This window comes from Anabas testudineus, chromosome 1 (genome assembly GCF_900324465.2).
Source record: "Anabas testudineus chromosome 1, fAnaTes1.2, whole genome shotgun sequence".
Lineage (NCBI taxonomy): Eukaryota > Metazoa > Chordata > Actinopteri > Anabantiformes > Anabantidae > Anabas > Anabas testudineus.
In genome coordinates this window covers 13,727,549-13,753,076 of record NC_046610.1, presented here as the reverse complement: position 1 = coordinate 13,753,076, position 25,528 = coordinate 13,727,549, and the positions used below count along the sequence as shown (strand labels likewise).

The following is a 25,528-nucleotide window of genomic DNA, read 5'->3' as shown; positions in this document are numbered from 1 at the left end:
ACCTTGACATGTGATAGTTAATTCAGTATTTTTCGAGTTTTATAGTGTTGGTTGGACTAAACAAGCCCTTTAAAGATGCCTTGGGCCTTTGGAAACTATCATGGGCACTGTTCATCATTTTCAGCCATGTAGATAATGCTAATTACCATTACTAAGGCTGTACTACTACTACTACTACTACTACTACTACTACTACTACTACTACTACTATTATTACTACTTCTATAACCAATCCTGATATAGACAAAACCGAGTTTTCCCACAAACAATCCTTGAAGGATCGATTGCCTCTTGTTTTTAATCAAAGTTTTTTAACAACCAAATTAAACAAGCCTGTGGTCTATCTCACATGGGATAGAAATTATTGAGAAATCAATCAATGGAAATCTATTCTGAAATTACCCCTTCAGCCATTTATTGGGATATTAAAATGATCATGATGTCTTTTGCCTCGTCCTTAATTTGTATTTCTTGTTTTCGTACTATCAAAAAACAAACAAACAAACAAAAAAGCCTAATGAGGAAAACTGTTAACCATTTCATGTATGAATTATGAGAAACTCAGTCAAGATTTTCTTGAGTGTTTCTGTTCCTCTCTATGCATGAAAAAAACAATGCAATTGCATTTCTATGAACCTATTTTTAATGAAGTTACAAAAGTGTTTCACTTTTTTAACATATATTAAAGAAACCAATAGCTGAAAATGATATACTGTGTGAAAGCTATGACATGAAAACATTAATAACACTAATCTGATGTTTTCTCACATTCTAACATATTCTAATACTTTTCAAAAATGTTGAACCAAGCTGCAGACTGTGGAGTTTTTAGGATTTTCTACAAAAAGACTGAGAAATATTGTCCATGCTCTACTAAACCTAACCCTAACCAGTGCATATTTGCGAGAACATCTTTTGAATAGCTGCCCCACTGCAGTGACCACTACGCACGAAAGGGTTAAAATGTTATAAATCTCCCATTGTTTTTAAAACCCACCAAACACCACACTTGGCACAATAGTTTGTACTTCACCATGCTGTTGCCTTTTCCTTTGGAGCCATTAATCTGAGGGGGGCTTAGGTGGGTAAAATCAATGTCAAGGTGAATTAATTTCATGTCCAGCTTTTATGTTGATGTCACTGACTTTTATTTATGGCGCCTTCATTGGCGACAAAACAACTTATAATACTGTTTTGAAGAGGCGTGTTAAAAAAAAAAAAAAAAAAAAAGCGAAGATGAAGGTTATTATTGTGCCATTTGAAAGTGGAGTTGGGAGGCTGGAAAAATAAATCTATATCATTTTTTAGTAAATGATTCCACATAACGATCTGGGAAATATTGATGTATGTAACAGCGTGACTTTCTCATCTAAACCCCGTGTATCTAATTTCTTTAAAGCAAGCGAACTAACCTGTGGAAAATAATACAAGGTTAACCTTTGTGTTTCGGTCTACAGGTTTATACTGTTTTATTCCACAAATGGCCTTTTCTATCAGCACTTCATTTGTCTATGAGCTATATGTTTAAGCAGCTGCTCTCTAAATTACCTACTGTATCCACAGCGCATTGTTCTTTTCGAACCTCTCACTCACTTAGTAGCTGTTATCCCTCTTTCACAACGGAGGAAAAAAAAAAAACAAAACACTTGTCCTTCCAGTCGACACATCTCCTGTCCACACTTCTCCTCTGTGCTCTGTGCCTCCCTGTGCACCGCTCAAAGCTGTCACCACTCCGTAGGAACACACACACACACACACACACACACACACACACACACACACACACACACACACACACACACACACATACATGCATTTCTTCCCACAGATATTCTAAACACACATAAGTGCAGTATTACCGCCACCCTCTCTCACACACACACGTTTGCACTTGTATGCTAACACGCATAAGATCACACACCCACAGAGAGCCACACGTAGACGCTGCCTGCAGCTGTATATTTAGTGACACACACACACACACACACACACACACGCACACAAAGTGCCATTAGGGAGCTGAATGGAGAATCAGTGTACAAGGCCAGAGTGATTGTAAGAAGTTCGCTCAAAGGTCTGACAATTATTTTGGTCTCCGCAGGAAATCATTTACAATAGCACTCACCCCCTTCTCTCCTGCTCCAAGTTCAGTTCATTTAAACAGTATGACTGTGCATGCGTGTGTGTGTGTGTGTGTGTGTGCCGTACATATGCAACTCTTAAGTCAGTCACCACAGTGTTGATGGGGAAATTCTTTGCTGTGTTGTTTGGAACTATAAAGCGTGCTGAAGAGGCCTCGCTTGTTAGGAGAATGGGGGTGCTTGGAAATGAGTCATATACAATGTGATGCAGCACAGCGGAGCAGATTTGAATTATGGGGCGATGAACAATGAGGTCATCGCGGGGCTGGGGGCACAAATCTCTCAGTGCCATACATTCCTTATCAATGGAGGAAACTACAGCGGGGCGTAAAAATGTGGTATTGTCTGAGAGGCGGATTCGGCGTCGCAAATAAAGACCAGGGCAAGTTGACTTCAGTGACTAAGACAATACAAGGGGATTTCTTTTTAAGACTGTTTAGTCCAACGGACAACAATTACCGTATGTTTCGTTACTCATTTTAAATAATCACTTTGAAATCCCTGTGTTTTTTCTACTGTTTCCATGCCTCTTTCATCCACAATAATGCACCCAGTGATATTTTCCGTATCTTACCCTTCTTCAGCATATTGTCCACAATCAGCGTCTGCTGTAATACCATCATCCCCAGGCCCCTCTTAAATTTCCTGCTTACTGGGCTTTTACTTTAACTGCATTACATACATCTTCCGCTCACCGTTCATCTGTTTCTTTCAGCCTAAACCAGGCTGAAAGATCTGCCTCGAAGTTCTTCGATTGCGACTGGTCATTTGATGGTAATTTAAAAAAAAATAAAATAAAAAATTAATATTGTCTTTTTTTTTTTGTGCCTGTTCAGTGGCACAGCGGTGATCCTGATTGATATTGAATAGCGTTTTCATTCCGAGTCTTTTGAGAGTGAGAATATGTGCCAGGGCGTATTGATCTGGAGCTTAGTTGATGGTGCAGCGTGATAGGCTGGAGGAGGGCAAGGACGGCTAGATGTTCATGCTTGATGGAACAAAGATATTAACAGATATAGTCGTGATCAATGAGTTGATAATGTATGTTTACATCATTTGCTCTGTTCTGCGTTTTTTCCCCCCCATGTTATCGAGCCGACTAGCCTTGTGTCTAGTATAAATATAGCGCCTTACTCTGCCTAGGGTTAAATCCCCTTTGACTGGCTGGTGGATAACTCCGTGTGAGAACAGTGCTCGAATCTAAACAGTGTGGTTCAGTTTCTGTCTCTGACATTACAACTAATGTCGAGATAAAAGCACTACCCACCATACATGTCAGCACCTGTCAGATCTGTCTCAAATGTATCTATCACATTTTCCAATAAAACCATTTTACCACCTATGTGTTTTGCAAGGGAACCTGATAGTGTCACACTAAGACAGATGAGTACCACTCTGGCCTGTGGGCCTGTAGCAATAACTTACTTGTTTTTCTTTTTAACTCTGTGAGAAATGGTGTGAGTGTTCTCCTGCAGTGTGCTTATGTGTTTTTTTGAACCCTCTCTCTAGGAAAGTATATATATGATAGATGAGATGGCATCAATCACATGTGTTAAGAGTGTGAGGGTATTGGTCCAGGGCTTGTGGAGTGGATGGACAGCAAGCTTTGGATAAATGATATTTGGCATTTTAAAGCCAATGTTTGTGTAACACCAATGCCGAGATGCCACTATAAGTAATTTTTATAGCTGGAATGATATATGGTGGTGTGGGTCTGGGTGTGTGTGTGCATCCTTGTATTGAGGGGTGAAGTACAGTTGGTTCTAGTTCACAACAGTTTACAATAACTTGACGAATCAAGTTGTTTATTTGTTTCTTTGACCTCTCCTCCTCATCCCATGTCTATTTCTCTGTCTTTCAAAGATTTATGTGGGGCACATAGAGAGTCTTTAATTATACGCCTGGGTAGATAGTATAAAGTATTGCTTCTTGTTTTTCACGATTTTATCGAATCCGTCGAAGCCCAGGGGGAGAATCTGGTTTTAAAATGAACATATAGTAGACCCCACCCTTTAAAAAAAAGCCTCATATTGCTTCATTTGGAAGTACCATAAATCTCCACCAACAGCCATCAGCACAATTCCTGGTGTCTCATGCCGTAATCTGTTGTCTGAGGCATAATTACAAAGAGTAATACATGAGAAACCATCATGAAAGCATACTGTAGAATCATTCTAATTACATACGCTGGCCTCATAAGTAATGGGAGTGACACAGCACATCAATACAACCACTGCCTCTTATAATAGAAAACACTATTGTTTTTTACTGTGAGAAAATGGCCAGCATCTATCATGTGAAATCTACTCGTTGTTCAGGAAGACATTGAGTGGAGAGGAAAGAAAAAAAAAAAAAAAACCCTCTTCCTTCTCCTCATCATATCCATCCATTGTTCAGCGAGGCTAAGGCACTCGTCATTGAAAATCCTCTCTGCCAGTGCCCTTCCTTAGCTCTCAGTGAGAACTATGCTGTAAGCGTTCACCATTTCCCAATCTAAACCTTTTGTACTTGTTGTCCTCTTCTTTGATGCTTTGCTGGGGGTTCTCAGAGGAGCATCCCTCACCTTCATTTGATCGACTCCTTTCTTATACTTTACTGTATCTCCTCCTGTATGCTTAAATCTTAACCTGCTGCCAGAATGATAAGTCAGAGGATATCATTTGTGAATAACAGACTGTGCATGAAAAATTATGGAACTGATCAATGCAGATGCAGATAATTCACGGGGCATTGAAAGTCTGTTCATATCGAAATAGACAACCAACCCAGTCACTGGGGTCAACATGAGGGAAACCAACACAAAGGAGAAAGTACTGTGTCCTACTAGCCTAGTCTATCATCCTAGTTCATCCTTTTCCAATCCTATTGCCACACTAGAAAACAAGAAAATGGCTCTTGGCTGATTCTGCAAAAAAAAAAAAAAAAAGCATTAAATTCATTGGCAAATGTAGTTTGGGGCCTATGTGTAAGAAAAGCTTGAAATGTCTAAACACATTAAATATGTTTAAATTTAGAAATAGATATAAATAGAGTATGTTTAAGGCTGGGTTATAAATAGTAAACATATACTGTATATGAATAGGTTTAAGGAAAGTGATTCACACTGGCGAGCTGTTGACCTGTAGCTTCCGACAGCTGAAAAGAGAACGAAATTCTGATGTATTCACGCACTTTCTCAATGGCTGCATCTTTAATCTTCTCTTTCCTCTTTTCCACTTGCTCACGTAAATGAGTCCTAATGAAAAATCTCATTCCACGCCTATTTCCCCTCCTTATACAAATTTGTTCCCTCACCACTTCACCTGAGCATCTCAAATCCATTTCTTTCCCACCTCTCTTCCTCCATTCCCCATTCATTGATCTCTCCACTGTTGACCAACTCCGTGTGAATAATGTATACCATGTTATGTGAGAAGCAACTGAGACATGAATGAAGGTGCTGTATAGGTATCCTGGCTTAGCGCCTTACAGATTTCTCACAAATGCTCTGTTGCCTCTGGCAATTTCCCTGCATTGTTGAGAGTCGCCTTCCCCAAAAGATGTGCCTTTGTTGATTGTGTGGCAGCTAATACCCACGTTTACGTTTTACTGACCTCTAGACGCTGTATGAATTATGATGGGAGCAAAGGAGGGAATGACTTATAAAAAATAATTAAATATAACCCATAACACTATTAATCCGTGAGCCTAACCTAGTTGTTTTTGTGCCTAAACACAATTAAACTGTGACTACTTGAGAGCTGTCTTGTTATTATTGTAATTGTAACAGTCCAGTATGCCGCCATTATTACACTCCGTGTGTTTGTTACTGTAACTATAATTATACTGAAGAGGTGCTGGGAGCTTTTCCGAGGGGTTGCATCAGCAGTTAAAAAAATCTTAAAGTGGAGGTTTAGCTTGACGTTGTGTTACATGTGTATGTACATAACATTGAGGGTTTGCACCCATTCAAGTGCAGACACATGAACGTATGCAGCACATACTGTACGTGTACACAAACAGCACTGTGAATCCATCTCTTGTTGCACTCTATGTGCACCCAACCATAGAGATACTGCTCACAGTGTCCTGTACTGGCTAATAGACCCAATTACTGCACAGCCATGCCTGAGAGCTCCACAGAGGTCCAGACTCTGACACGCTTTATGAATGTATGGGTGTGTGTGTGTGCATTACAGTGTGCTGATGCACATCTTGCATGGCATGCAGACAAAGAATTTGGAACAGAAAACTCAAGGGCAAACACATACTGTTTCTACTACCACCCCAACCCCCCAGTAAACACAATTATACCCATAAATATACACACACACACACACACACACACACACACAAGTATAGTTTGCCAGGAGGTGCACACGCCCAAACCCACGTGCAATGTCAGTCACAACACGCATACCCACATTCAGACTGACCCCAGTGAGATGAGAATGAAAAGTTTGCCCTCCAGAAAAGTAGGTTGCGAAGGAAAGAGCAAACGGGAGACAGATAGAAAAAAGGGAGATAGGGGGTGGGTTATGAGGAAAGTACATCGAGATGGAAAACAGGGAAAGATGCAGAGGGAGAAAGGCAAAGGAGGCACAGCACAAATAGAAAAAGATTTAAGAGACATTCTAAGTGTGAATAACTGCCACTCTGCATTCTAGTAACAGAGCTAACAATTTCCCTTTCAGAAAAGTGTCTCTGGCATTTGGTGGTGAAATGTCACCCATATAAACCAGTTATCATGGCATGAGAGAGCTTTTTAGCTGTAAACTGCCAGCAAGCACAGAGATAGACCATTACAGACTTTGATACCCTGACACTTAAGAGGTCATTACGAGACAGAATACACACACACACACACACACACATGCAAGCACGCACGCACATGCACACACACATAAACAAGCAATCATGAAGGAAAATGGCTTGTGAACTGTCTGGTTTTTGTGTTGGAGTGGGTTATGGCTATTCACACAATCTGGAGGGTGCCATTATTCACATTGCACCCAACATTCACTACATATTATGGCTATCTGTCTCTATTGTGAAAAATGACAGGGACTTCAGTTCGCCGAGCTCGAATAACCCCCCCCCCCCCTCCGCCCTTCTCACCCTCTGTATTTCTGTCTCTTTCTCTCTGTCCCCACTTTTTGTTTTGTCACTTCTCTCCATCTCTCCCTTCTGCTCTGTCTCTCTTTCTCTGCCTCCTCCTCTACAGGACTATTTGGAGTAGGATGTCCAGCTGCCACTGAGATGTGAATCTCTGGGGTTTCGTTTCTCTTTGACAAAGCAAAGTATACTCGAACAGGTAAGAACTATCTGTATGCTTGTGTGCAGGCTTGATTATATTTCCATCCTATGATACATATTTAACCAGGGATGTTGACTCAGAGTACATTCTTATTTACAGCAGGCTTATTCAGACTAGGGGTTAGTCACGCAAATATATACACACACCTGGTGTGTTGCTTTTTGCAAGCTCTACAGTATACGCTATGCTTTTTTAGAACCCCAAATATGACCCAGTGTTCTCCCTGGAGATCACAGGGTTCCATCTGCGCCAGGAAGTGCTCTAATTGGCCCCGACAAATGTGTCCTCTCAAACTGCTAATCCAATCACATATAACCCACTGAGCTTCAAAAAGAATAAAGAACAGCATGCGGCATGCAGCCGAAGCAACAAGGTGTGAAGATAGAATAGAATGAAATAGAATAGAGTCAGTAGCATGAAGACAGTGGCTGCTGTTATCCTGAGGGAGAGTAAACAGACGCCCCCCCCCCCCCCCCAAACAAAAAAATATAAATAAATAAATAAATAAAAAACACACAAATACAGAATTAATTACCAGCTGTTCATTGAAGGCATCAACAGGAGTTTAACCGCAAACGCAGACCTTCATCTGCCCATGAAGCCACTCACTGCAACATATTTACAGTGTATTTACAAGCTGAGCTGGGCCTGTAAAATGCTGAATTTACGAGCTCCTTTTTAATTAGAAATACTGTCTCCTAGAGTTGGCCTGATGAATTGCACGTTCAATTTATTGACAATAGAGGTAGATGCAGCTCTTGAGCATTGACAGCTAGTCGGAGAGAGCATCTCGGTTGACATCACTTTTTCACTGTGCACGAGAAATATGTTGCATCCTTGTTGTGTAAAAAACCCCCGAGGCAATGTTTTCATGTGGGATCCTGTTCTTTATTGACTGAATTGGCTGAGGGCAAAGGGAATAAGGGTGCTCGCTCTCTCTCCTTCTGTGTGATTTTGCAGTTAGGTGTGCAGTAGCTGTGTTTTAAAGAGCAAGGTCATTCCGCTCAAGTATTCTGCAGCTAGAATGCACACACAAACACACAAAAAAAAGAATCAAAATAAAAGAAATACACAAGGACATGTGTGGGACAAGTAATTTCAAAATATCTTCTGTGATTTTCAAAAAATGAACTAGTCATGGTCATGTCAAGTCAAGTTTTACAATGTGGTCAGTTAATGTTTTTTTCAGTTCAAGGATTTTATTTTATGTGTCTATATTTTCTTAGCTTTTAATATTTCTTAATATAACAGTTGTGTGTGTGTGTGTGTGTGTGTGTGGTGGGTGTGTATGCGTGAACGCTCATGTCATTTTAATGCATTTCCTGTCCAGTGTATGTCATCCGGCACGCTTTCCCTCTGTGAACGCTTGCTTTGAAATCTAATTCTGTGATATCAAGGCTGCATTATGTCTTTATTTCAGTGAAACAATGAGTGAAAAGAAAGAACAACAGGAAAAGGGATATATCATTCTTCATATGGGGGATGTTTCTTTTCTTTTTCCTGTGTGAAACAGGTGTTTCCCGCTCTGCACGCACAAGCATACAACCTTCAATTACCACACAGCTAATGAGAGCGCAGATTGAAATACAAACAGTATCAGTTTCATTGCTTAAACAACAATTACATGTAAAGAGAGCCACAATGCCGTTCAGCGCGCGCGAGAATGGAGATACAGGCAGATAAACACACACACACAACAACACAATAGACTCACTCACACCACAGTCAAACATGGAACGCTACGTGTGAAGCTGCAGTGACAGTCATAATATTAATTACATGCAAAACTAACATATAAGTGCATTGTGCACATATTATTTAAAGAAACATTTTAAGCATCAAACGATCAAAATATACGTCCGGCTCTAGCAGTTCTGACACAAACTGCATTTGAAGACACGTACACACACTTTCACAGTCGTGTTTCTTTGACTTCAAAGGGCTTTCCTATGACTTATGTCGTTTTCGGAGACTCACTAACGAGACACGTAACCGCTACTTGCCAAATCTTCAGGCCAAAATTTGGTGAGCTATGATATGGTTGGTTGCATTTTGACCCTCAAATAGACGTAGCCGCAATGTGAATGTGTAAACACATTGACTATGTCTCCAGATCATGAATAATAAGAACACACACACACACACACACACACACACACACACACACACATGCTCTTGTTTGCCCCCCTGTTGCCACCTCCTGTGAATTCAGGCTTATTGTCTTATAATGTGACCTTTTCCCTGAGTGGAGACGCCTTTGTCCTAATACAATAGAGTCCATATTGTAAACCATGCCAGTCAATGCCGACCACACAGCCGCCAGAGAATGGATGCAGATTGTCCAGAGTCCAAGTAGAAGGCTTTGAGGCAGGCACTTGTGGCGTGTGTATGTGTCTGTCTGTGCCTGTGTATTTTTGTACTGTTTGTGTCTGTAAGATGCAAGCCTGTTTTCCAGAATCAGCAGATGGGCCTGTGCAATTAGACTCAGCCTTCTTCCCTTGTGTGCACACATGTACGCGTGCACACAAACAGACACACACACACAAACCCACACAGTCTCTCTCTTTCTCTCTTTCACACACACACACACACCCACACCCCCCACACACACATACACACAAATGCACCCAGGGCTGGGCATGAAGCAGATGTCTCTGAAACACTAGACCTGACAAATACTGTAATGGAGGGGGAAGCTGAAGAATGAGAATAGAGTTCCCAGGGCAACCACTAAACATCATTCAAAAAGTTTTTCTGCCCATCGTACTGATGAATCAGTAGATGGTAAAAGTAACTTCTTACAGAAATATAAAATAAACATTATTAAGGTTAATTATTCATAATAAGAAACTATGAAAAATGTCATATTACATTGTTGTTTTTACACATCTATAGAGTTTTTATCTGTTCTAGTTGGTCATGGTTGATGTGTTGCTGTTAAACAAATGAACAGGTTGATGATTACAAACGAGCTGTGATTGAAAACAGACAACATTCATTTCTGACTATACACAAACAGTTAGAAATAAATAAATTAATTAAAAATCTCTACTCATAAACAGAGGCAGGAGACCATCGGACTGTCTCAATGCACCGTCTCCACTTTTTGCCTCCCCAGTCATGTATTGACCTGCAGTAACAGATAGGCTCAGAGGAAACGAGTTTGCGACTGAAAGGTCACGATTTAAAATCTGAGTAGTAGATGTGAAAGTCCTGGCAGTTTAAATCCCTCAACAACTACTGTGAGGGCTGCGACCTCTGGGCACTTAACCTTTAGCTGTTCCAGTGGAGCAGCACAGTGCCCACTAGTGCGAGACTGTGTGGCTGTGCTGCGCCAGCTCCCAGGTGTGACTGTGTTAATGTGTGAATGTTGCCCGGCCTTCCAGCTACTCCCCCTCAGCCATTCATGCAAAAAGGAATGCGTTCCCTTTTTTAGTCAATGAGCTGCGCTGAATGTTGTTTAGGACGTGATAGCTTGCAAATGCATGGCAGTTTTCAGTTAGTAGTCATGAAATTCAGTTATTAACGACATCAATGCTGCAACGCTAATGTGGTGTCACTGTGCCAGTGGCAGTCAGGCTAAAACCCCCTCTTGGTTTTGCTGTTTGGTGTTGATGTATGATATTAAACCATGTCTGCTGCCTGGTGGCTCAGTATCCTGTTGACGGTGCTAAAGATACCAGTTTGTCCCTCATGCACTCTTTTTCCCTCCTTTGATTGAGATCGGGCACCAGGGGATCGCACACACGCACGCACACACATACGCACACACACACACATTATCACGCTGCACTCTGACGTAAATGCATGAACAAAGCCTCACACATACACCGCTTACAAACACAAATACTGTACGCCGGCACCTGAGAGCAGTGGTACAAACCCCCCACACACCCTGCACATCACACACACACACACACAAGCGTGCACACACACACACACACACACACACACATACAGACTTGACAACAGGGAATTGCCCACAGAGATGCACTTTGTCAACAACTTGCAAGAAAGCATCTATTTAGGGCCACTGTATTCCTGGAAGGGTAAGCCATCTTATTTGTGTGAAGAGCTTGTGTGAAACAAAACAAGTTATGGCAGTTACTATCACTCTCTTTTCCCTTTTGTGTCTCCTCCTATTTGTGTTCTGCTTATGAACCAGTGCTAATTGTCTTAAGTAGAGTACGTTGTGAATGTAGATTTCCAACGGGCTTGGTGTGATGATGAGCAGATGCACCCACAGATGTTTTCCCTCCATGTGTCTGTTTACCAGTTCAATTATCCCTATCGCATACTGTAGAGATTTGTTGTTCTATTTGGGAGCTTCGGCATATATTCCAACAAAAACAGTAGTTAGTGAAGTAATACAGCCCCGTGTTAACTACATTCTTGTTGGGACTTGAGTGTCAGATAATGTTTGCTTGATGCATTTAGCAGAATAAAAAAGGAACAGTACTAATGTGAAATGAATACACATTGTTGCTTTCTGTTGCATTATGCAGGATACAACAAGAAAAATGTATAATTTGGCCAAAGATTAAAACATAATTGGGCTGTACGGTGAAAGCATATGGGTTGTTTGGTCAGTTTGGGGTTTTCAATGATTCTCTTCTACAAATAACCAGCAAGGGCTGAGTATGAACATGCTCTCTCTATTTATTTTGTATACATAGTGAGTTATGGACCTCACAGGCATCCATGTGTAACCCTCACGTTCAACTTGTGTTTTCGGAACTCAATTCTATCTGGATTTACTACATTTTTTAAAGGGGAATCAATGTTCAAGACCTCCAGCTACAACCTGAATATGAGATCTGAACAGCCTAAGATACATTTTTGATCAAATACTTCTTACTGGCACAATTAAGCATTGATGAAACAAGTGCAGTAGTACAACCCCCCCCACACACCTTACTTTTATTTCATTTGGACTGTGTAACTTAAAAATGCACGCTTCTCTCACAGCATGCCAAACCACTGTCTAACATTAGAAAAAAAAAGTCTTTTAAAACTTATTGGAAGCCTTTTTGTGAAATATACCATAGTCGTATCTTATCTTAATGCAAAAAATACTGTACTGTTATTAAACAATGGTATATTCCATGAGTCTCAGTATCACATACAGGGAATGATTAAAACAAATCTATTACAGAATAACAGTTGTGGTCTATCTACTGCTCTGTTGAGTTACTGTATTTACAATGCATCTGCCTGCTCTGATTTGTTATTTGGAATACATCAGCACACCAGGGATATGAAACTGCAATAAGATCCAGACCTCTACTCTGCGTGATTTGAATATGAAATGATTAGATTATTGATTTTGCGTATTTGGATCTCCCGCCCCGAGGCGATATTGTGGCAGTGCAATCACCGTAGCTGACATTTAGCACTGTGTTTACCTTTGCTGTCGCCATTGATTGCTTCGAAATCGCCGCCCCTTCATCCTGCTGGCTGCTTATTGTGGGATCGGTTTTGTGCTATTTCCCCCCCCCCCCCCCAAAAAAAGGTATGAATACAGCTTATCAAAAATGCAACAGCTGTGATCTTTGCTGGTGCAGAAAACGACCACATTGTCTTGCAATCGTGGGGCCGATTCAAACAGTAATAAGTCTTGATTTTTAGATATTATTGTTTCAGGTACATTACAGTACTAAACAACCGCCGCTGTGCCTCTTCAGTCCCAGTAAACTTTGAAGAAAATCTCTCCTTCAGTTTACATTTTCGAATTCGGTAGTGGAGAGAAGTGAAAATGTAAAATCTAACAAAAGGGTTTGCTGACAAATACTCCCATATCACTGTGGACATGTGTCATGAGACATTATACGCACATCATTGCTCTGAGCAGCACAGCCATCACAGCGATTTAAAAGATTGTAGTTTTAATGTTTTTCTACTGTGTTTGTAAAAGAAATATTCCCTTTTGTGCCCATCAGTGTATTTTCTTGTGCAGGAGTCAAGGTGACAGTCTGAAAATGAATGCATTCTCCTCTTAGGTAGATCTCCCTGCATCTCAAATGCCATTTTCTCATAGTTAGACAATCCAGCGTTAAGTGCCTCCTTTTATATTTATATACCAGTGTTGGTGCTTATGCATTATTAAATTATGAACAGGGCCAGTAAGCGCCCCAGAAAGGCCTTTTTGAATAAATATTTCAAGACTCTGATATACACAGTTCATATCTGCTCTGCAATGCGAGAGGCAAAGGCTTGGACCTAATGTCTTATGCAGAAATCACATTTTTTTGTTCCAACAGAATGAAGAAAATCTACATTCGGACAGAGTTTTTGAAGTTTAATTCGCTGATTCTATACAAATGTTGGAAAGTTTAAAAATGTGCATGCGTTTAGGGGCAAGTACTGGGGTCTATCTTGTATTTGGAGAAACAAAACATAGTGCCTTAGTAGGAATCTCATTATCTGGGGCCTGAGAATCTTTCGAAGTCTTTTGTACGAGATTATTTTTAAATGAAGAACAATGGGTGTAGGAGACCTGAAGATGGCAAACATTTTTAATCTTCTTTACAGAGCAACAGAGAGAAGTGGATTGACAGGACGGATGATAGAGGGGACAGTGGAGGCACCATGAGAGAAAAGACAGAATAAAGGGAAATGGCAGCAAGAGAACAGTTGAAGAGCGCAGAAGTAAACAAGACGGAATGGAGGATAACAATAGCCGATGGAAATAAATGGAGGAAGTGAACGCAACTGAAAAATAAAAGTGATTAATGGATAAAAAAGCACAAGAATGAGAGTGCAGTTGAACATTAGTTTATTCTGCTAACCACGCCTGGGCATTTCATGAGGCTTTAAATCTAGGCCATGAGTGTGGTATCCTGCCTGTTTGTCTGCCCGGCCTCCTCTTTAATGTAGCATCACTCACTACTGAGGTGGCTCTTCTCTGTACTATACAGGACAACTTTTGCTCTCTCTCTCTCTCTCTCTCTCTCTCTCTCTCTCTCTCTTCGCCTCTCAAAAACACAAGCTCGAGCACACAGAAACTTTGCCTCTCTCTGCCTCTGGCTTTAAGGCATGGGTTTTTGATGGATGTATTGTGACAGTACTGGGTTTAGAGCACAGTGACAGAGAGGAAGAGATGTGGGGGAGAGAAAGGGTGGTATGAAGGAGAAGACAGATTAATCAAAGGGAGGAAAACAACAGCAGTGGCAGTGGAATCAACATCACTGCATCTCTAGTTGACATAATTGATTGTATCAGAGTCAGTTTTGTAAACCATTAACTTCCCCCTTATGGAGTTACACAGTGGCAATGCCATGCAGGATTGAAAGGCTGACTCAGTGTGTGTGCATGGCTATTTGTATGGTTAATGATTTTTTTTTCTAAAAATAGTAATAAAAAATGTTGTTATTGATTCGTCATTAGCTGTGTTTATATTGTTCTTGCATGAAACAACCTGTCACACAAGTAGAGTGACAAGTAGAAGTAATAGTATAGTATAATACAAATTTTCTCTGAGTTACAAAACTAGATATAAGTAACTAATAAAAAGTAATGTTGACAACATTTCATGCATTTCGCAGGAATGGTTTCCATTAGAGCCCCTTTAAGACATGTACTCCTTCTAGCTCAGACAGTTATTGGAAGCTCTGTTCATTGCTGTCAATAAAAAAAAAAGTCCTTTGACACACACTTACATTCATTTGTCATGTAAACAAATTATAGCCTCATTCATGATACGTCACTTGATATACTGTCAAGTCCCACACGTTATGCATCCCATATCTGACAAAGGGTCATTGGGATATGTTAGGCCACCGCTGTGTTTTTACTGAAACCTGTGCGGAGTAACAAACCTTAAATTCAATTTCAATAACAAAAACCTGGTTGGTCATGATTACATTTAGCTAATTCACTGCCATTTATGTGGTAGGTAATAACAAATCTACATTTTACTGTAACGTAGAGGCTCAAAGAGGCTTAGCTATTATTTAGCATTTTGTTTTAATTGTTTTTCCAACAAAAGTCATTGAAAAATATCATCTGATATTAAGGACTGATATTGAGTTTTGTGCAATTGTATTAATTTAGGTTACATATACTGAAGTGAATATTGTTGTGTTAAGAAACAGTTGATCTTTTCAATATTATTAATAATAATAATAATAATTGATTCTTTATTAAACCCATTGGGGAAAACCTCTATTTTCTGGTTCTTTGTTTTATGATTTCTTGTCCAAATTTTTATGGTACAAATGGACAGGGAGGAATAAGATAAATGCCCTAGGCTGCTAACTTGCTTTAAGATTCTCTTTGACGCTCTGTGATCGCTTTTGGCACTCCAGTCTCACTGCCTCCTGCCATCCCCGCTGTCTTCGTCCCTCTGTCCCTCCTTTAGCTCATCTTTCCATCTTTATCTTCTTCAGCCTTTTTCCTTTCATCCATGTATACCCTTCTTCTTCTTCCCCGCTCTCTTAATGTTAAGCTCTTCCTCCAGTTCTCCTTTTTGCTCCTTTCTTCTTTGCACATGTCTGCCTTAAGCCCGTCTCGTCTCACGAGGAAAGGAGGGCGTAGAGTTGATTAGACTGGAGCATTAGAAAGTTCAGAGCAGAGCACAGCGGAATAGAGCGTGATGTCTAGCCGCTAGGAGGGAATCAAAACGGCAGTGCCTTACAGAAGAGGTCGTCTGCGGTGGATTTTCAGGGTGGCTTCTGTGCATCGGATTTCTGGAAGCGTCCTCAGCAGCCAGAGGCAGCCATGCGGAAACTGCAGTGGTCCAGTCAAAGCTGGAGTCTCCCTAGATGCAATTTTCTGACGGGCACAGAATGTATAACATGGAGGGAGAGGATGAGCCCGGAGCTTTGAACTAATTTGGGTAGAAATGGTTATAAATCGATGGTACTTCTCATGCTGAATGCAGAACAGGTCAAATTCAGCTTTACCTCATATACAGTACACATAACATACATCATAACATGTTGAATTTAAAATGCCCTGATTAAAATATGTAACATAGCATAAAATAGTGTGATGATAATGAAAAATTAAATCCAAGAAAACATGACTAGAAAGTGCTAAACGGCTCTCATTCATTTTTCAACGAGGACTTGGGACCAGAATGAACTAAACATGTCACACTGATGTAGGGTGACCTATACCTTTAAGGCTACACTACAGCACTCTGCGTTTTTTTTTTTTTTTTTTTTTTGCTGTGAAGCCGCACAAAGGATTTACAACCAGCCCTTTATGAAATAAATTGCCAGCCAGGCCACTTGTCTTCAGGGCACGATGACAGTAGTGCACATTTCTACAGTAAACCAGCCCCTCACCGCCCGCCTTACACACACATCTGTGTGTGTGTGTCGTACATTTTTGTGCATGTACGTTTTAGATATTATATCATAAACCATGCTGCATCTGGCTACAGCAGTCAAATGTATAGATTCAAAATGGGAGGCACACACAGACATAATTAGTAATCTCCGTTAGGATTTGGACAGCACAAATTTGCCATTGACTTATATTAATTGGGGTTTTAATGTGGTCCGAGGGGGTTTGAACATAACTGCTCCTCTTAAAACACCCCCGACACATACAACAGTTCTTATACATGTTGTGGCCGACATATCAAGACAGTCACATTGTTGTGATCTGACAGTATTTCTTCTCTGGGCCACTGGTGAAACCGTAGGGCCACTTGCTGTTAATCAGTATTGTAGGCTTCATGAGCAAAGGGCATTTAAGAGGGCCTCCATTCACAATCACTGCGGCTTCAGTGTGTGTATGCATGCTGCACGTGTGTGGGTGTCTTTGTTTGCATTGGGCATACTTGGTATGAGTATCTGTGCACGTGGTCGTGCATGTGTGTGCTTGTGTCTTATGTCTCTCATTACAGGCCACAGGCCAGACTCCCACCAGGTCCTATCCTGATTAGTCATCTCTTCAGCTCCACACTGCCAAATTAGCTACCTGTGTGTTTGCATGTTAGTGTGTGTGTGTGTGTCCGCCTGTGTGTGTGTGTGTGTGTGTGTGTGTGTAGGGTCACTCTAATCAAAATTCTCCCAGCCTGTCTACCTGCGCTGATGATAATTTGCCACACTACCCATACCTACTCACACTCTGTCACCCACACAACCTCATTCCAACCCTCTCCATCACACACACAAACACACTCTGTCACACACTCTCTCTCTCTCACACACACACACACATACACACACACAGAAATAGTCCATGGTGGTTAAACCTACCCTAGCAAGCCAACTGGAGGTAATTTACCGTAGCTTGGCGGACACATGCCATTTTACTGAACACGGTGCATGGCCCCCTGAGCTTTGTTCCGCTCAGACTTCTCTCCAACCAAGCAAAGAATGAACAAGTGAAGAGAGTGAAGAGAGGGAAGAAAATAACAGAAAAACTAAATGAAGCAAAATGGCATGGGTTAAAAAAGAACGCATAAGCTGCTTGTATGTAGACTATTGCAGAAATTGGTATGACTCAATTTACATGACTATGATATAACATTATAAAGCCTATGCATTAGTGTATTATTATCTCTTGGACAACAATTTCAAATGCCTCCTCTGCCTGTTTATTAATGCATATTTTATTTTTACAAATGATTTCTTCAAATTGAGGAATTTTACTAATGAGCCGCATGTTTTGTTTAAACTGTCAAAACAGAACAATCCCTCCTGGTTTCCTTCTTCTCTAATTAGTGTGAACATGTAAATACAGTTACAGATGGACTACAAAATACTTGAAGTTGTGCAGTAAGTCCTCCTTTTTTGTATCATCTAAACTACAATCTGCTATGTTTATATAATGTCTCATCTGATGTCTACATGGAATGAACAGGTATGAAAATGACAATAACATAATCTATTCATCTAGACATACGCACAGGGTAGACTACAAACACCATTATCGCATTTGAGACACTTTGCTTGGAGGCTGAGGGTGTAAGGCATCTGGTCTCCTAGCGATAAGCATGTGTATGTGTGTGTTTGTGTGTCTCTTAGTGTGTGTGTGTGTGTGTGTGTGTGTGTGCGAGATATGCATTGACAAGGTAGCCTAGTCCGGTCAGCACTCATTAGCAAGAGAGAGAATCCCCGAATGAGGAGTGCTGTGACAGGCAGGACTCTCGTTAGGAAACTGCGCGCGCACAAACACACAACACACACACACACACACACACACACACACACACACACACGCACGGATAGAATCAGGCTGCCTCGGTGCACGGAATCAGCCCAACATCAATTAGTTCATGGATGCATGCAATACAGTTTGCGAGTGGAGTGGCTCCACCAACAACTCTGTTAATGTAGAACCCTGTAGGAAATGAAGATTCAGGGCAGGAAAATATAGGCCACTGAAACCAAGTCACTTATGCGTGTAACACCACTTGGAGAGCAGATAGACCAAGTGATACACTAAATAATTGGTTGCCGCCGAAAAATAATTATCTGTGTTACATAAGATACGACATTTGAATTCGAAACTTTTTTATTTTTATTTATTTGTCAAATATATAGTGAATTTCTGATGCAGTGTTATTAACTTTGGTCAGAAAATAATTTAACATATGTTTACATATTTGGAATAATTAATAGATAGTCTCCCGAGCAGATACAAATGGGGCAGAGACGGGTAGAAACAGCAGGTAAATCAAAGGACTTGTATCCAGGGATGGCTATTTCTTTTGGTCTGGTCCTGCTTATTAGCTGATGTTTTGCTCAGTTTTATGCAGATGCTGCTTATCTGCCAGTAAGACTCTCCAGTGAGATACAACCGGCTCGGGATGGGAAATATTGAGTTCATTTAATATATATGGATTTTTTTTTTTCATCATTTTAACAGTGAGTTAATTCAGGCAGGGACATTTTGTGTTTGTCAAACCTTATGTTCATGATCAACTGACGCACATGGGGTGTAAACATATCACATATGTTTTGATAATTAGCACCATTACTGCCTGTAAATTCATAATATAATCACCAATCAACACATTAAGATAATGAAAGGAAACAGGTTAGAGAAAGCAGGGCATTGCTTTGGGCATTCAGCATTGCCTATACATTATGGACAGTGTGGATGGAACATATTTTATGTCGTTATCTGAGCATATGGGAGTGTGGAGCCCTACTGAATAATGAACATAACTTGAGTGATTAGTGTCTGGATTAGTCCTGGATTGCTCGAGGCTGTTGCGCAACTATTGTGTTGGAAGCACCATGTGATGGAAATGAGAGGGTTAATTAACTGATGGGGGAGATGGTGGCGGCGGAGCATACGGGGTGATGAAATAGCCTTTGAATTATGGAACAGTGGAATGCTGTGGCTGGTGGCGTCCGGCCATATGTCAGTGTATGCCTCCTGTGTCTAGCTGGGGACAGCTGGTCAGATTGCTCATGTTCTACTGAGTTAGAGACCAATCAATCAAAAACGGGGCAGCTTGTTGAGCTGTTTAAGCAGAGGAAAGAGTAAAGCACGGGAGTCTATTGTGATTGTATCACTTTGGTGCCAGTAGGGATTTGTCAGGAACTGTTAGCCGATATGAAATCACTCTCCAGTGGAATCAGTTGTACCACCTAATAGACAGAAAAGATTAATACGTTTGCAAGTGCTGCGTTCAAGGTTATTTTGAAAAAGTAAGCTGATCCAAAGTCGTACTTCTGCTCTTCTCCCTTTGGTTTAGTTTGTGTAGTATAACCCTGCTGCCATTTTGACCAGCGCTCTACTGAAAAATAGATTTTGGCTTCAAGAGACCAGGCTGGTTAAGTAGAGGTCATTCAAAAATGAAGAAATGTCAGATTCTGAAGTTGTCCACTATCTTTTTGATATTTCTCCCAAGTACGGGTTGGTATTGTGCGATTTTTTTTTTTAGACCCATGAAAAGAAAAGTGTAAGTAAAACGTGTCGCTACTTCTGAAGAGGGCAAGCCTATACAGACTTGTCAAATAGAATTTATAGATTTGTGTCAGCGAAGTGGTATTTTGAACATAAACTGAAATAATTACCACCCAGTGCATACAGACGTTGTTCTACTGCAAATTATGATCCAAGTCCAGAAGCAATGGAAGAGTGAATTAATTTAACAAAATAAAATAAAAACTACTTTATGCTTGAATACAATTAGACTGTTCACCATACATCACTGCAAAGATTTATCTTAGCCTTTTCAGTTTTATCACAATCATTTTACATTATTTTCAGTTTTATTATGAAATCCAAAACCCAGATGACTACACAGCTCTTACCCATGAGAGTCTGATTCCGCAGCACACATGTGCATCTGGGTTTGTCTGTCTACCTGTCCCGTCTGCAGCATGTGGCTTTTTGTTACTGTCGATGTTCAGAAGAAGCATTTGGTATGTGAAGTATGTCTGTAGTTGTAGCTTCTCAGAAATATCAAAGGAAGAGTCTGTGCCAAATGCGCTATTTGCCTTCACTAGATGGTGTGGCAAAGCTAGCTGGCCATTGTCTTGGTCTCTGCTGGGCCCAAATGATACGTTCACACTGATCAATAGTTTCTGTTAAAAGTGATGTATTTCCCATGGATCTGGCTGTCTGCTTTACGCCATCTGTCCCCGACTGTTGCAGATTTCAGCAGCTTCTCTCTCTTTCTCTCTCTCTCTCTCTCTCTCAGTTAGACCCACATACACACACACACACACACACACACACACACACATGCACAAACTCTGCTAGTTTATTTGGAGCTGGGTATTAGTTCCCTTGAGAACAGTGAACATGAAGGCACAAAAAAAGGCTGATGTTACCTTTGAACTATTCACATTAAAAAAAAATTTATGTTTCACATCAACTAGCATGATTGCATAAGGATTGAGTCTCCAAAGGGGTCATGATTGCAATGACCTCTTTTAATACAGTATATATATATGTATAAACAACTCAACTGTGATGCTTCGAGTAAAGAAATCTGTAATGATTTAAAGAAAGATGAAATCAGCAACACAGAGAGAGCGATGGAGTTATTTGGTGGTCGAGCGAGTGGGTGAGTGAGCAAGTGATTGAACTATGTTGGCCAGCCCAATCAGCTTAGATAAAATAGAGTGAAATGATGCCTCCCAGTCCGACACCGCTATAACTAATGTCAGCGACCATCCTCTTATTAATTGTTTATCATTGATAGACCATGAAATGAACAATTAGATTGCAACACCAATACATTTCACACTTTGATGCTGATGTGGAATACCAAGTGAAGAGAGTCCTAATAAAGACAGCCGCATTATTATAGAAACATTACGCACAATTATGTACATTGTTTTTCTCTATATTTTCCCACAGGGTTAGCACTTAGCATTGAACCTTTCATTTTCTTTTGCATATTTATCTTTATGGATTATTTGGCATAAGCCTTGTGGCATTGTGAACTGTGCATTTGTGTTAAAGTTTTCATGTGTTTTATTCAGCATCATTTCATCACTATTCAACTTTCTCGGGCTTTCCAGCAGAATAGCTCTTGATTCTTTAACAACATGCAACAGAAAAAATGCAACTTGAGACTCCAAAGACAATGGAAGGATGATTTAAGAACAGCTTAATGATGGATAAACTGCTTAGTTGTCTCGAACCAACGGTGCATGTGAAATGAGAAATAGTTGTGCAGTTATTGTGAGCTTCCACGTGTACCATCGTAAACATATGAATATGAATACCTTCCCAACCATTCCATGCTGTCTGTACTTCTCCCAGTATTGTTTAAGTTTGCTTAAACATTATGATTATTGATTACTTGTTTAGTCCTCGGTGACATACAGGAAGCTGCACTGACCTTATTGCTTAGTGCTGTTTGCGAAAGCATCAATCCCCCACAAGTAAACAGAGCGCCAGTGTGGCAGGGACATGCTTTTCCTTTGCTTCATAAAGTCTGTGGGCACAGAATACACAGTTTGTTGTTTATGCAGTTGATCAGTGATCTTGACAGTGCTTTTTGATAAAACTGTTTTTACACCTGCACTTTTAGAGAACGCTGCTATTAGTTTTCTATTGTAAGCTTTTGATAGACTGCTAATAAACCTGTGTTTGTCATACAGTAGTATGTGTCACTCAAATGAACAAATCCTCTCTATGTGTCTCGGTTTGCAGGTCTGTATGGTGTCAGGAACACTAAGCTGTGAGAGAAACAGCTCCCTCTAAGAGCGTCTGGGCTCAGCAGGAAGTCCCTCCATATTTACTTCCAGGTCAACCTCAGACGTCATGTGGATCAGATGCCTGCTCTTCGTCTCAACCCTGTTTGCTCCCATTGCCATTGGTAAGAGACTGCATTTTTTTATTGGTAGTTAACGTACTGTTTGGTTAAACTGTACTACTGTATATGGTGAGGTGTTTGTTGTTCCAATATTTCTGCTCCTTTGTTTATATTATAATAAATTGAACAAAATCTTGGAAACAAGTATAGGCAATTAATTATCTATTGAACATTGCTCATTTACCAAAAGTTGCAGCTCAGTGAAACATTCTCTGAATTGATGTAGAAACAGGAAATGAGACATGTAGGAAATATTTCCTGACCATGAACAACAGCTTGCTTTATCTCTGCCCCACTGACTCCATGCAATAAACCTGTCTTCATAGTGAAGCAATGAACCCTCACAAGGTTCACTCTGTTTTTCTGGGAGTCATTTTCACATGTTTTAGGAGGTAAAGCACAGGTGTTGACAAATCCAATCAATAAATGCATGATGGCTGAATACCATTTAGCTGCTTCAGTTTGCTGGGTCCACGTTGGGTTTCATTAGGGTTGACTTTGATTTTTACTTTGAATGAACCAGCACACAGTTGCACAGTGTCCACCTACAAACACATTTTGACATGCCATATGTTCATATTTATATACTCACAGCTAAAAATTAAAATAATACTGTAAGTGCCTCTGCAGAAATACTGCACTACATTTAACTCAGTTAATTATTCATTTACATGTATTTCTGTGTCCATTTATATCTTTATTTCATTGTAGGTTTTTTCTCTCTCTCTCTTTCTCTCACACTCACAAACACCCCCTCACACACACACACGCAGATGCTGCCCCAGTAGGTTGTCTGTATGTTTCCTCCTCTCCCATGTGACGGTGGGCTTTGAAGAGTCCTAGAGGGAGCTCTGGCCCACTTGGACTTAATCCTATTAATGGATGCTGTCAATCACACTGTTGTGTGGAAAAGTGGCCGCACATGTGCAGACACATAACACACACTTAGGCATGCACTTGTTCACATGCCTGTTCACAGGGACACACACAGACGATATACTTTAAACACTAAAAAAAACTCCTTTAAAACGCGCAATGCATAAACACACTCAAGCATGCGCAGGCAGCCAGACACACTAACACCAAGAGCTTTGCTTTTACACCGAGAGATGAGTTTCAGTCAAAGATATTTGCATCAATGTCTAAAGAATAAGTCGACATATGCAAATCATGCTGTTTATACTTAGTAAGGATTAGCTGAAACAAAGACAGTTTAGCTTGAGGACACACAGCAGCGAGCACTCCATCTTCTCCACCAAACTGTAGCTTGTCATTATTTTGGGGTTATGTGATGACAAATAAAAGAGAATAGGAAAACATGATATTTTGTGTAAAAATCACAGTTGCTGGTTTTAGAGTATATTTCTCCGGTGAATACTGTTTCACCTGATAGTGTGGACTTGAATTTGTTGGAAAGAACCACTTCATCCAATGGACCTCAAACAACCTGTGGCAAAAGACATTTACTAGGGTCAAAGAATAAGAGTTTGCTATTTTTTGACAATCCTACAACAAATACCACGAAACAATCCAGTATCTTTCTATGCAGCTAAACTGCAAATGCAGTTACATTTATTTGTAGCACTTGATGAAGCACTTTTATTGACGGGATTCAAATTGCAAAGAGGTGGTTATGGTGGATGGCAGGCATGCAGAGCATATGCCTGTTACACCACAGCCCCAAGTTTGACTCCAAGGTTTTTTGTGTGGTTAAGTCAAGGGAAGGAAAGCACTTTGGTTATAGTTAGACAACAACTGTGGTTTTGTTTAAAGGTTAATAAATATTCAGAACCAAAAAGATTGTAATTTGTCACCTTTTCCCAGTTGTTTAGAATTGCTATGTCACTGTACAGGCCGCAACAGGATAGAATAAAACAGGTATAAAACAATGAAGGGCTGGGAAAGGGAGACCCATTATGACCTCTTTGGCTTAAATAAACACTGAGTGTGTAAAGATTTTTTTCTGTTATACAAGACTATAATCTTTTTCTAACCTCAACCAAGTGCTCTAAGTGCCTAAATTCAGCCATAAAAAAACTTTAATTACACCATAGTCAGAAAACTGCATGTTGTACCTCAAAATATAATATTGATGTGGCCAAAAACAAATATGTTCTACATGTTGATATCATCAACACGTATGCAACATGCCATTTACTTTAACTGTTAACATATCCTCATTATTATCAGAAAACATACTCAAGTTGCAATCACATTCTCTACAAAAATATTCACACATTTTAGCAGAAAGGGTAAAATAAATAACAAAAATAAATAAATAAATCTGACCTTTCATGTCTTTATTGAGAACATTCAAAAAACCTCATAGTGATAGTGGAAAAAGTATGTAAACCCTTACACTTAATTACTCTTTGACACCTCCCACTCCACCCTACCCCCCTTAACCAGGTCCTTCCTGTAGCTGTGGATCAGACCTGCATATTGTTCAGGAGGAATTTTTGCCCATTCTTACATTATCCTGAAGGATTTTTGATATATTTTGAATTCATCTTCCCCTCAATCACTGCAAGCTGGCCACGTCCTGATGCAGCAAAGCAGGGCCCCAATCATGATGTTTCCTCCACCATACTTACAGTTTCATGATGATATGCCGTGACCTTTTTTATGCCAGATGTAGTGCTTTGTGTTCTCTCCAAATAGTTCAATCTTAGTTTCATCGGTCCACAAAACATTTTTCCAATACTGCTGGGCAGTGTCAATGTGCTCTTTGGTAAACTTCAGATGTGCAGTAATGTTCTTTTAAGTAAGCAGCGGCTTCCTTCGTGTTGTCCTCCCATAGACACCCTGCTAGTTGTTTTGAGATGTTTTATATCCTGTAGATTAATG

General features: G+C 40.3%; 1 protein-coding gene across 7 annotated transcripts in view; it reads left to right on the top strand.

Annotated features, from left to right (window-relative positions):
• adgrl3.1 (adhesion G protein-coupled receptor L3.1) overlaps nt 1–25,528 on the top strand; it is a 103,793-nt gene that overhangs the window by 3,938 nt on the left and 74,327 nt on the right. For 6 of the 7 annotated variants that reach the window (XM_026359779.1, XM_026359775.1, XM_026359774.1 and 3 more), the window contains exons 2-3: nt 7,345–7,434; nt 22,519–22,684. In XM_026359779.1, the coding sequence (XP_026215564.1) occupies nt 22,630–22,684 (55 nt within the window). In that variant the 5' untranslated portion in view covers nt 7,345–7,434; nt 22,519–22,629. The remainder of the gene's footprint in view (nt 1–7,344; nt 7,435–22,518; nt 22,685–25,528) is intronic. The other variant, XM_026359773.1, reaches the window with a different exon arrangement.